The sequence below is a fragment of the Magallana gigas genome, chromosome 1 (genome assembly GCF_963853765.1).
Source record: "Magallana gigas chromosome 1, xbMagGiga1.1, whole genome shotgun sequence".
Taxonomy (NCBI): domain Eukaryota; kingdom Metazoa; phylum Mollusca; class Bivalvia; order Ostreida; family Ostreidae; genus Magallana; species Magallana gigas.
The window spans coordinates 8462885-8477029 of record NC_088853.1 but is presented as its reverse complement, the minus strand read 5'-3'; the positions used below and the strand labels follow the sequence as shown (position 1 = coordinate 8477029).

The 14145-nt window shown below is 32.0% G+C and overlaps 3 protein-coding genes across 3 annotated transcripts in view; 1 reads left to right on the top strand and 2 right to left on the bottom strand.

Moving 5' to 3' along the window:
* Positions 1–14145, top strand: part of LOC136275518 (uncharacterized) — a 195388-nt gene that overhangs the window by 37366 nt on the left and 143877 nt on the right. The gene's annotated exons all lie outside the window — the stretch shown is intronic.
* On the bottom strand, positions 2227–8178 carry LOC136274693 (serine/threonine-protein phosphatase 6 regulatory ankyrin repeat subunit B-like). The gene is made up of 2 exons (XM_066082148.1): positions 3266–8178; positions 2227–3182 (listed from the first exon to the last, which is right to left on the bottom strand). Exon 1 carries the CDS (start codon positions 8158–8160, stop codon positions 4276–4278), a length of 3885 nt encoding a protein of 1294 aa, XP_065938220.1. The 5' UTR covers positions 8161–8178; the 3' UTR covers positions 2227–3182; positions 3266–4275.
* LOC136273308 (uncharacterized) overlaps positions 8177–14145 on the bottom strand; it is a 67327-nt gene continuing 61358 nt past the window's right edge. The window contains exons 6-8 of the mRNA XM_066077733.1: positions 11971–12024; positions 8350–9512; positions 8177–8254 (exon numbers count right to left, since the gene is read on the bottom strand). Coding sequence (XP_065933805.1) covers positions 8177–8254; positions 8350–9512; positions 11971–12024 — 1295 coding nt within the window. The remainder of the gene's footprint in view (positions 8255–8349; positions 9513–11970; positions 12025–14145) is intronic.

Sequence of the window (14145 nt, the reverse complement as noted above, 5' to 3'; positions counted from 1 at the left end):
TTTGCTAAAACAAGTTTGCTAATGTATTTCTGTGCTTCATTATAACGAACATACAACATTATTCAAAGTGGGCTTGTTTTTATAATTTTACATATAAAAAAGTGTGACACAGCGTTTTTACGCGCTTGTACTTGTTTTCAGTTTTACAATTTAGTTTTGTTTTGAAGATGTAAATTTGAACTAATAATCAAATCAAACATCTGAGACATGTAAATAAGGTATGCAGTATTTGATATTCACGTATTGCATTAAAAACCGGGAGTTTAATGACGATGTTAAGCATCGAGGTTGGTCTATTTCTAAGGGAGGATGGGGAGGTTAGAACCCGCCAACAACTTAAAAAGGATAATAACTGTATAAATATATTCTGTGGAATCATTTAATTTTGTGAGTGCCGATTTTCGTGGATTGTTGGCTTTTTCTTTATTCATGGGTGTGTATTTTTGTGGATGTGTTGGTATTTTTAATGAGAAAAATAACTCTTTCTTACTATGTCTTTTGTTAAGGATGTAAATTTGTGGGGTAGGGTTACCTACGAATACCCCATAAGTTGACCACCCTCAACGAATTATAATGCATCGACCGTGTTTTTGCCTTAGAGGTATGCACAGTGTAATCAAATATCATCTTCTAGTAATTTGATATATGATAACGGCGTAGAAAACGTTGATATCGCTGCTAGGTCAGGACGAAATTCAAAACTTATATCTGTGTTCCATCTGCAGAGGTCATGCCAATTGATTCATCAGGGGAAGTGGTTAAGAGTCTTTAATTGTCCCCACATCTATCACCAAAATGAAATTAACTGCGAAGAAGGTACGTTTGTTTATTCAATATGTAAACATATATCACATTCTTTTTATTTTGTAGTGCAAAGGTGTGCACTTATTATTCTAATAGAAGCGTATTAGGAATGACACACATTGCTGCTGAATTATTAGTATTAAACCCTAAACATCAACAATTTCATTTTTATTAATTGTGACTTAATTTGACAAAATCAATCTCTTACATTTAAGTGTGTGTTGCATAACGGCTTGATTTTTAGGGAAACAATAATTGATGTTCTTCATATTTTAAACCTCATTATTATTTTTCTTATTATTATAACTCTCAGAGAGCAATGCTACGAGAATGTCATGCAATAAGGTGAAGTTATTGAACAAGTAAAGACTGGGCGGATTCAAATATGTGGTTCTGAGTCCTCTCCAAATCCTCGTTTTGGAATAACCATTAAAATACCGTAGTCTCTGCGTTATTTCATAAGAATATCAATAGATAAAATAAACTAAAGAAATACCCATTTAAATAAGCTCTAAGTCTTTAAATCTTATTTTTAATTCTTGATCTCTTTGTTATCAACTTGTTAACTTATGAAATATCTTTAAAACTTATATTTGAATCCCATTAATCACACCCTTATCTCGGCTAAGCTCAGTATCTGGTTTTCTCGTTGGAATTACATTTGAACTAATGCCTTTGAGATTTTAAGGCAAGTCTATATTTGACCTGTCCTTACCATGATTTATCCTTTAGTAGGCTTGATAAATGTTATGTCTTTGTTTAGTACGTGTACTCATTGTCCTGATATTATATACTGTTTTATCGAAAATAAAAGTGCATCTGTCCATAATCGTTAAGCACTAAAAAAAACTAAGTACTGGGATGTATTTGTGTTATCTACTCAAAATTTTCTTTCATTTTTAACTACATTAAAAAAATATCTTGAACCGACTCCGAAACGTTCCCAAATAAATCCTGCTTAATTATACTAGTCAAATGAAACTTGATAAATGCATCACCAGATTTGATAGTCAAGGGTAGACGCAACAAATATTGTTCCTGCTTATACGTAAGTTCAAGGAGATTTTGGCTTGTAACTTTCTAAGTTTTAAAATATAAATGTCATAAGGTATGTGATGTTTACATTTTTTTCATAACAATTAGTAAACCATTAATATTTTAAACATTAGAATAAGTACTGAGAATTTTTAACATGTCAAAATGTTAAAATTTTCATTTAAATATTTATTTTACTATTTCTTATCATCTAACATGGAGACTACCATTTGAAAAAGCGTGTGTGCCAACGCACTTAGAAAAGTGTTTTATTTTTTGATTAAAATAGCCAACTTTAATTTATTTAATTTTTGATTAACCTTAGTTTATTCCCGTGATAATTGAAAATAAAAAAAATGAAGTAGCAAATAAAAGAAATATCAGTGATTAAGATTAATAACGTTTAATAAATAACCATTTTTCATTAAAATAATCAATTGTAACATTAAACGATAAAAACATTTTTTTAAAAATATATCCATAAAATCATATTTAAAAAAATGACAAGACATAATTGTAAAATTACTTTCACCAAGTATGATTCCTCTTTTTGATGAGGAAAATAAATCATACACTGTACATACATTTACTCTGTACAAACTGACATATCTGAAATCTACACGACCCTTTGATCGAATGGTTGAAACCTTAAGCAACCTAGGCAAAATCAAGAATTACTTATGCTGATGCAAGTCTAAAATCCCTATAAAAATATTTGACTGTATCCTCCATCTAACGAACTGATGTACAATAATATAATTGAGTTAATTTAGTTTACTTTTTACGATACATTTTTTTCTGGTTAATAAAAAGATGTAAATATAAATTATAAATTGCTTTTTTTGATGATTCATGCGGGTTATGAAGATAACAATCATTGCAGAAAAAGAAATACATATTTGCTCACGCGGGTTATGTATTTGTTTTCTGCAGCAAAGTCGCCACCTTCAGATCTCGCATGAATCACTACACATGGTATTCGTTTAAACAACACATTAAAAATATGTTTGTATATTGACAGAAGAGTATTGTTTACTGCAATCCTTTCTATTTTAAGAGAGGCATACATGTACTTTAAAATAATTATTGCAAGAGTTGTACATTATTTACTTTTTCGTGGATACCTTGTATCGTTATAGGTTCAATAATCTACAATTACATTGTATTCTATTTTTAAACATCAATGTTTCTACTATAAAAATTTTGTGATAAAGCAAGAACAACATAAAATTAGCATTTCAAGTAATATTAGAAACTCTTTATAAGTCTCTATTGAGAACATATCAACATTTAAGTATAGTTGTACACAACATCACATCATAATTAAAAATACACTTATCAATCTATATATGGTATTCATTATATCATCTACAAATTCTGTTCATAAAGAATTAATGTACACTTTTCCTACTAAAGCAAATACAACAGAAATTTAGTATGTCAAGTAATAATATATATTTGAGAAAAATATCAATATCAGTATATATCAGCAATTATCAGAACAGGCAAATTTATTTCAATGTAGAAAAATGCAAACCATTTTATTTTTTGATATTATTTTTGATATTCTATTTGCAAAGAAACTAAAAAAACAAGAACAATAACAAACAAACAAAAAATTAAAAAAAAAAACCAAAAAAATAAAACAAACAAGCACATAACCAAAACAATACATGAAAATAAAAAATAAAAAAATACAAAACAAAAATCAAAGCAATGCAATACAAATATTAGGCCTAAAAAGCCGAACACGACAATTGAATTAACGAATGTACGTTCAGCGAAATATAAATAATGATAATAAAGCATGCATAAAATTTTTGTTTAAAAACAACAACGAATAAACCTTTAGAAAAATTATGATATTTGTGTGCTCTTCTATAATAATACTCGCAATACCCAACTCATTTATTTCTACAAAAATCATTTAAAGTCAGTCATTAAGTAATCATTTGTTTTCTTACTTATTAACTTTAGAACTCGAACTTTCTCTATTGCATAAGAAGTAACACTTATACTATCATCACCCTCACTCAACAAGAGTTCCAGACGTTTATAAATATTTATTTGGTTGGTAATTTAAAAAAAAATACAAGATAAATAATGGCATCGACCATGCTGCACCAAAATGCGTATCGAAATAAATCACTTATGTTAATAAATTAAATTTTGTGAAATAAGTTTCGTTTTTAATGCCAGAACGTCTTTCTGACATCAGTATTGTTTATTTTAAAGAAAGTGTTACTTATCACAGCCATATGTATATCTTCAAAGAGTTGTCAACGGTGTACTGCTAGTTCAAGTTCTTACATCAGGCTCTTTTTATATTACATGTGTAAATCTTTGACCAAAATTCAACGTGTTGTTTTGATACACAACTGTTACGGCAATAGAGTCTCAATCTTCCAGACTACTATCATCAGATTCGTCTATTGATTATTCGTCTTTATCTGTTGTTTCAAATTCAACACCCAGATTGACATCAGCCCCTGCTTTAATTAACATTTCAACAATACAGCGATCTCCTCCTTCGCAAGCAGCTGTAAGTGGTGTGTTACCTCCAGCTTCTACATTGACATTAGCCTTAGCTTTAATCAATTCCTTCACAATATTTATGCGATTGTTCAAACACGCAATAGTAAGAGGTGTATTCTCTTCATCCTGTAGATTGACATCAGCACCAGATTCTATTAATTCTTGTACAATATCCAATTCTCCCCAATAACACGCAGTTGTTAAAGGTGTATTAGACATATCCCTGAGGTTGACATTAGATCCAGCCTTGATCAATTCTTTAACTATATCCAAATGTCTCCAAATACATGCAGTTGTCAGAGGAGTATTGTATTTATCTATTTTGTCGACAGAAGCCCCTGCGTTAATCAACTCTTTAACCACACCCAAATGTCCCCAAAGACATGCAGTTGTAAGGGGAGTACTAAATTTATCCATTAAATCGACCGAAGCTCCTGCATTAATCAGTTCCTTTACCAAACTCAAATGTCCTTTCTGACATGCAACCGTCAGTGGCGTTTTATCTACATTGGTAGGATTGAGCTCTGTCCCATCTTTAATCATTTTTCTTACATTATTGATTCGACCCATTTGGCACGCAACTGTTATTGGTGCAAACACATCCTTTATTAAACTTATACTGGCCCCAGCGTTTAGAAGATATTCTGCTATTCGCATAAATTTGCTTTTGTACGCTATTTCTAGTGGTGTTTTAATGCCGTCACCTAAATTAACGCAAGCCTCCCTTTGTATTAGGTATTTTACAACATCAAAATGTCCTTTCGTACATGCGACTGTTAGTGGTCTCTTATGCCAAGCTTTGAGATTTACATCAGCCCCTGCATTAATCAATGCTGCAATAATTTGCAAATTGCCCTCTTGACATGCCAAAGTTAGTGGTGTATGGTCTTTATCTTTCAGATTGACTTCAGCCCCTGCTTTGATAACAAACTCTATAATTTTAATATATATCATCGACGAAGATATTGCAGTTGTGAGAGGTGTTTTGTGTTCATCCTTTTGATTGACATTAGCCCCCGCTTTTATTAATTCCTCAACCACATCTAATTTACACAGCTCAGTTACACGCCATTCTTTACAAGCCGCTGTTAGTGGTGTTACACCTCCAGCTGCCAGATTGACATCAGCCCCTGATTCTAACAACAATTTAACTGCATCAATGTTTCCAATTTTGCATAAAATTACCAGGGGTGTTTCATCGTCTGCTTTCATATTAACGTCAGACCCTGCTTTTATCAACGCTTCCAATATACTTATTTGCAGCTTTATATCAAATTTCGGAAAGACACTAAGACGACGACGAAGACGACTAAATTTCGTTTGCACACACACAGTTGTTAGTGGTGTTTTATTGTTACCTTCCTGATTGACATCAGCCCCGGCCTCTATCAACTTTTTTACTGCACCAATTTGCATTCTTTCACACGCTACTGTAATTGGATAATTACATCCAGCTCCCATATTGACATCAACACCTGCTTTAATCAACTCTTTCATAACAGTAACATGTCCTCTCTGACAAGCAATAATTAGTGATGTTTCATTTCCATCTATTAGATTTATGTCAACTCCAACTTCTATCAATTCTTTAACTAAATTAAAATGGCCAATTCGGCAGGCATTTTTCATTAAAAACGACATTATATTTTTAGAGTTTGAATTAGCCCATGATTTAATCAATCCTTCATTTTCTCCTAAATATTCAATTAAACATTTAGATGTAAGAGATGCAATGTCATCATCCTTACAGGTGATGGAGTCTCCATCCGTTTTCATCAAGTCAGCTATGGTCAACTGTTTACGTAAACAAGCAGTTAAAAGTTGTGACTGGTATTGCAAGTCCAAATGAATGTCAGTCATTGTTTCTCCAAACCCCTCTTTAACATTCGTATATCTGTCTTGACACGCAACTTTCAGTTTTGTTTCACCTTGAGCTTTCAATTTAAAGTCAGCTTCTGCTTTAATGAACTCGTCAACAACATCAGTATACCCTTTCTGACAGGCAACTAGTAATGGCGTTTTGTCTCCAGCCTTCTGGTTGAAATCAGCTCCCGCTTGTAATAAAACTTTTACAACATCAAGATATTTCCTCGAGTAAGTGTTAGTTTCATGAGAATTAAGAACAGCTGTAAGTGGTGTTTGATCTCCAGCTTCCAGATTGACATCAGCCCCCGCTTTTATCAACACTTGTACTTCATCAGTGTATCCTTCCCGACATGCAATTATTAATGGCGTTTTATCTCCAACTTTCAAATTGACATCAGCTCTTGCTTGTATCAACCTTTCAACTCTATATATCATATCTTTTTCACTGCCAAATGTGATACAAAATAGATTAGAGCCTAAAACAGATGTAAGTGGAATTTCCCCTCCAGCTTCCAGGTTGACATCAGCCCCCTCTTTTATCAACTCTTCAAAAACACTGTTATTCATTTCTTCACATGCAAATAAAAGTGGTGTTCCGTTTTCTGTTTTTAAATTAAGGAATGCCCCTCTTTTTATCCAATCTTGAACACACCTTAAATCACCGTAACAGCACGCGACCATAAGTGGAGACATTTTCGCATTTATTGGGTTGACATCTGCCCCCGCTTTAATAAGCATTTTAATTATCGTCAAACTTCTACTTCTATTCTGACAGGCAACATCAAGCGGCGTTCTATGTCCTTCGCATTTATGTATATCAGCCCCTGCCTCAATCAGAAGTCTAACTTTATGATGGTCTCCTTTTTTGCATGCTATAATCAGTGGTGTTTTAAATGTTATAGATGTTTTTTTCTGATTTGGATTAATATCAATATGCGCATTGTTTCGCTTTTCAATATTTACTGATTTTCCATTACATGAAGCCGTCGTAGATGATTGGACCCCGTTCTCAGAATTTGCATTAGCCCCAGCTTTGATCAATTCATCAGCAATTCTCAACCTTTTAGCCTCATATGAAATTTGTAATGGTGTTTTGTTTTTGGCTTTAAAATTTAAATTAGCCCCCGCTTTTATCAGCAATTTGACAGCATTCAAATTATTTGTTTTACACGCATTTATCAAAGGCGTGCTAAATGCATTTCCTTTATTGACATCAGCACCTGCTTTAATTAATTCTTTAGCAATATCCCAATTTCTGTTATCCAAACAAGATTTTAATAAATGTGATTGTTCAAATTGATCATCAATGTTTGGGTTAACATTCGCCCCGGCTCTTATCAATTCCTTTGCAATATCAAAGTATTGACGTTTGCATGCAATGGCCAATGCATTTGTTTCGGTGAACGAATAATTTCGTTTATCCTTTTTATTTATGTTTAAAGCGGCTTTGTTGACGTATTTTAGTAACATTTTAACGGTATTTACATCACCACTGTAACAGCCGAGACAAAGAAAGCGCCATTGTTCGGTCATTTGTTCGCTGTGTATGTCGATATCTGAGCTGATAACTGGTTTACTATTTTTGTCATCTGTTTTCGTGTGATCATTGTTCACGATATCCATATCAGTGTCGGCATTTTTAAAACAAAGTGTACTCTTTTCCTTAACCTTGTGTTTAGTTGTTTCAACTGTTGTGTCACTATCTAAAGAACGGACTTCATTCTCACTGTCACCATCTTCAGTCCTCTCTACCTCAGTGTAAGTGTCATCCTTGTTCATCCCTTGACTACTCCGTTGTTTTATATTGCAGAATGTTTGAAAAAGATCATTGATGTTTCCTTTCTGTATAATCATTTGATCTATAATGTGCTGGAGAATACCGTGTTGGCCGCTAAAAACAAGCCATCTAATGGCTCTCATGCATTCGCTATGCTGATCATTGGTTTTTTTTCCGCCGAAAAAAAGTCCTACAGTATCGAAATCCATGTGAAACAGACGTGAAAGATCCAAGGTTCTGTAAAAATAGTTATCAGCAGAATCAAAAAGAAATGCAGTAAACAAGTCCTCATACTTTTTTTTAATTATCATTTTTTGAAAAGCCTGCATTACAGATGGATGTTTCACAGCTTTAAAAACTCCAACAAATTTCCCGCCTTTAAGATCAGTGAACAAACGTTCAGCAAACGTTGGAAGGGTGGACTCTTGCAATGTTATACACAAATGTTCGATATATTCTATTTCGTCACTTTCACTCTCATTAATTTCACCGTCGTTGCTGTTTATTTTTACATAGTTAGCAATGTATTCAATACTCATGTGTTTCAAAATCAGTTCTGGAAATTGACTACCGAAATGGCATGCAACGATTTCATACAACGAGTCGTGTATAAAACTGAACTGGTCGTCACATGTTTGAGTGTAGGTCCCTTTCATTTCTTGTAGTGCTCCAGTTATTTCAAAACTATCCGTAAGACTACTAACTTTGCATTTTCTTAAAACATACTTTATGTCAATAGGTTTGTTTTTCTCTAAATCTGTCTCTGACAATTTGTTCTGATTTAGCATCAATAAAACTAGGGAAACATAATGCATTTTGTTTTGTGTTTGCAACTTGTCAAGTCCAATTTTAATGTACTTGATAGGTGTTATGAAAAACCTATAATCGTGAACATTAAATTTCTGTTTTGAAAATATTTTGCATAAAAATGGAAACATAGTTGATGTTTCAGACATTTTTTTTGAAGGTATCAAATGCGTATTCACACCGTAATTTGCTAGTAAAGAATGTTTATCTTCGTCATTTAACTTGTTATGCTCGCTTTGTAGCTTAATAACATTCGTTGCTTTGGTAACGAAAGACTTTGAAAAGGTTTCATGTCTAAAAACGACTTCTCGACATGTCATAATAATTTTGGTTTTTGGCATAACAGGTGTGATTATTCTACTTTCATACTTCTCTAGCAATTTAAACTGTACCATGTCAAACTCAAACACACCAACCACGTCATCAATGACAAACACTTGTGGACTTTCTGGATCACAGTAATCTTCTACTTTGCTTACTTCTTTAATTGGTAAGATGTCATACCCTTCATCATTTTGTAGCTTCAGTGCAATGTGGTGGGCCGTGGCTGATTTTCCTGAACCTGGTGTACCAACAAACGTTACAAATGGCTGATTCTTTACTTGGTCAAACATCGCTGGAAAGCTGTGTGTTTCAAAGTAAACGTCGTCTTTTTTTTTCCATTCCGAGACAACTTTTTTATATATTTCTAAAAAAAAAGTGATCCTGTAATCTACATTTAACCTTTTTCTTTTATTTTTAGACTTGATAAAATTTTCCAGATTCTACTGTATTTAAAATATTATTTATTAATTGAAAATAATGAAAAGAATCAAAATATTGGGCCATTTTAATCGAAATGTTTTAATAACACAGTTTTTAAATTTTTGTTGTTTTAAAAATGTAAATACAAAAATACGACTTTTAAAAACCAATTAACGGTACTATTCCTTTTTCTATAGAACTATTAAAATTAAGGGGGAAGGGGGTGTTGTGAATATGTTCTATGCAATTTTTTTTTTTTGGGGGGGGGGGGAGGGGGTTCAATAATTTTTGTTCACTAGATTATAAGTTTATACATGAGATAATTGTCAAGAACTTCTAGACAGAGATTAGACAAGGACCCGGCCATCATTGTCTTATCCCAATTAAAAGCATGCAAGTGTTATCAAGTCAAATTTGACAGAAAACTTATCTTTTTTAATTTCTACTGCCTCTTTCCACAATGAGGCAATTCTCACATTTCACTGTTGTCGAATTCTTGAGTCGTAGTTCGGATATTTATTTCTTTATCACCATTAAACTAAACCCCCAAGATGTCTTGTGTAATAAATAAAGCAACAGCAAAGTGCATGTGTAGATTTCAGTTAATTTGTAAAACATCACATATGTTCTATTAGAATGAAAAAGAAACAAGAGGCCCATGGGTAACATCGCTCACCTGAGCAACAATAGGCATTATAAAATCGGCTTAATGGAGTCAAAACAAAAAATATATGGACAATGGGGTGTATTACATGTAAATCCTGTATAAATACCCCTCCCCCCCCCCTGCATTATTCTTGCGTTTATGATCAGTCACTTTTCAAACAGGATGATTTTATAGTCATATCACATGTTGAGCATTGCAGTTCTCAAAAAAATTCGAAACAATAGTTTATAAACGGGATATAGACCTACATCACACTCTCAACCCATTGTGAGGCCCAAGAATCGTCCCGGGGCCAAAGTCTAAACAATTTTAAAGAATCAGCAATATATCAAAATTCTTGCATATAAGTAAAACCATAAATGATAACATTTCAGTTTTATTGAATAATTAAAATGTTTTCCTTTGTACATCTAGATCCCTAATTTTGCCCACCCTACTCCTCAAAATTTTGATTTTAACGAATTTGAATCCAAACTATCTGAATTTACTTTCACTTAGGTCACAGCTTTTCTAGAAAATAGGTTTTTAAGAAGAATTTAAGATTTTTCTCTATATATTCGTATGTAAACATCCCCCCCCCCCGTTGTGACTGCATCCTACCCCCGGGGATCATAATTTGAACAAACTTGAATCTACACAACCTGACGATGCTTATATCTTCCAAACAAGTTTCAGCTTTCCTGGTAGATTGGTTACTGAGAAGAAGATTTTAACAGACTCTTCACTATTTATTCCTATGTAAAATTCGACCCCTCACTGTGGCCCCATCCTACCCCCTGGAGTCATGATTTTCACAACTTTGAATCTACACTACCTGAGGATCCTTCCACACAAGTTTCAGTTTTCCTGGCTGATTGGTTTTAGAGAAGAAGATTTTTAAAGATCAACTCTATATATTCCTATGTAAAAATTCGACCCCTCATTGTGCCCCCCCCCCCCCACCTTACCCCCAGGAGTCATGATTTTTACAACTTTGAATCTACACTACCTGAGGATGCTTCCACATATTCATAAGTTTCAACTTTTTTTTTACCTACCGCATATACACAGAACTTTGGTTTTTAACTGCCTTACCTTAGGTTTAAAGATAATATATATTTTTTGATTTCATTAATACTTAGTACACCCACCATGCTATATTAATGCTATATCAATGCTCTCTCTCTCTCTCTCTCTCTCTCTCTCTCTCTCTCTCTCTCTCTCAAATGACATGACTTTGATTTCTATTATGTTTCGTTTAAAGTTTATCAAGATTTGATTACAGATCTGTGGTTCCTGGTCTAAGAAATGCAAGGACAACCATAATAAAAAACTACAATTTGCGAGGCACAAAAAAATGTGCTAGTTTTGGAGTGATTAATTTAATTTACACACAAATTATGTGGAAAAAAATAGCACCATTGGTGGTTGAAAATCAATAATTTATCTTTTTTTAAAACTATGTAAGCAAAATATTGATATGGTTTTTGTTTAAAACATTTTTTTTTGGTTGCTTTGAAACTATTCTAATATCATTTCACAACATGGCATTAAGCCAGTATTAATTATTATATTTTAAATGCAATCATTTCGGGCAATCATGTAAGTCCCTAAAACCAATAATGCCATTTCGCAAATCTTAAAAAATTATTCGATACATGCATACAATTAACTTTATTTCTGGTTGTTGACTGTTGCAACTTTACTCTATAATAAAAATGTGTTGTAATATCAAGTTACATTGATATTTACTTACCTTTCACATTCCAGGGAACTGCTGTTTTTTCCTTTCCCTTTTCTTTAATTTCCTCTGCAAAGAAAAAGTTAACTGAATATATATATATATATATATATATATATATATATATATATATATATATATATATATATATATATATATATATATATATATATATATATACAGAAAACAACAATTACTTTCAAAAGGAATCAAACTGAATGTAGTTATTTCTATAGATGATACCGAATCGTATTTAGAAACAGGTTCTTTTCCAAATGTTTACTGGTACACTTTATTGCAACTAACATCTTGATAGCTTTTTTAATAGAAAACTGGAAATATTGAAAATATAATAAATGACAAAATTAGCTTTTCTTCTTACCAATCATAATTTTAAAACTTGTCTTTCATAAAAAAAATAACACCTGTTTTTACCATATATTTAACTGATTATATAATCCCTATCAACTGTCTTTCGAGAATAATTTTAGTGTTATCTTCCTAAGAGCGGTGTTGTAAAACAAGAATTCAACTTGCATGAATATAAACAAGTGTGTTCATTTTATTTTTGTTGCTCTTGTTTATTTTGAACAATTTTACTTTTTTTCTGTTGTCTATTTTGTAAATAGCTGTAAGTAAGGTTATCAAATTGTCAGGTGTCAAGTAAGTTTAAGTAAATATCCTAAGGTCAATTAGAATAATTTAGTTAATACAATTGGAACAATGAATCAATACATGTTTTCTTATTAATGTCCATTTTTAATTAAATTTGTAGTCAGAACTGTTAAATATTTGAAGTTCAGTCCCAAAATATGACCATATTTGTCTTTATTTCTAATTTGTTGTCTTTTTGTACACAATCCATCCTTTTAAATCACAGGTTTGCATGAAACAGGAATTATCATTGACTGCACCATTCATTTGTAAAAGACTCAGAATAAAATGAGTAGTTGATGACATCTAACCTCTAATCCTCAATTACTATGCACCATGAGAAGGAGAACAATTATTATGACATAATTGCTTACATCCTAATAAGCTTAAATCAAAATACACATTAGACAAAACAATTACTTCTAAAGTTGAAAATACCATATGTTGCATATTATAAAGTATGTAAAACAACACAAATGTTCTCTCTCTCTCTCTCTCTCTCTCTCTCTCTCTCTCTCTCTCTCTCTCTCTCTCTCTCTCTCTGTAAAACAGTGAATTGATTATTTCATATTTGTACATTTATAAAAGTTAAGGTTTTCATTCAAATGTGAAAAAAATAGATACAGAATTTAACATGTATAAAGATGATGCAATTTTTGTTTATCACAGCTTTTACTTGTAAAGTTATAGTGTTGTTTTTTAATATTAGATTAAATATTTCTATTACCTTTTTTTATATGTCTTTGTCTAATATTTCCTTGTATAAAAGCATGTATTAATCACCTTTAAACTAGCAAACTCCTGATTTATCCCTTAAGTCTTTTTTTAAAGGCATATTTTTCTTTCAAATTAAGTTTCCATGGAGACAAATGCAGTTATCATCGAGTACAAACATCAAAAAATCAAAGTTTTAACCTAGCGATCCTTCCCATCCAAAAGTGAAAATTTTAGATGTTTTCACATAATTGAAAAATTACCCACTCCAATAGCAGTAGATTTAGGATATATGAATGAACATATACATTTTACATTAAAATAACATCTGCTATATTAGAAATTTTGAAACGAACAACATATTTGTACCTTTATGTTGTATTTATGCATCAAATATGTAGAAAAACGTAAAGGAGGGTATACATGCAAGGGTATTTCTAAGTGATGTGGTGCTTTTATAATAATAATAATATCATGTAGATACATGCAGTACTAAATAAGGTTTCTTATTGAAAGAGGTAAACCAACAATTGACCTCTAAATGATTAAGTTGGGATGTTTTGCTGAAGGAGAACCGTATGAATCTATGATCAATAAATTGGAAATGGTGGGTTCACTTAAATGGCCATATCTGTCTTAAAACTCAATGGAATTGACAATATGGAGTATACTTTTCTCAGAATTGCATAGGCTTTCTTTTTCTAAGACTATATGTCTTTCCATAGAATGTTAGTGTAATCAGGCAAGTTAAGGTGGAATAACAAATCAAAATGGCTGACCTCTGATCGAAACGACTTTTTTATACCCAAACTGCAAATTTTT

Bases quoted from the DNA above. Each gene is read 5' to 3' on its own strand.
- LOC136274693 (XM_066082148.1), bottom strand. From the start codon at position 8,160: ATGAGAGCCATTAGATGGCTTGTTTTTAGCGGCCAACACGGTATTCTC.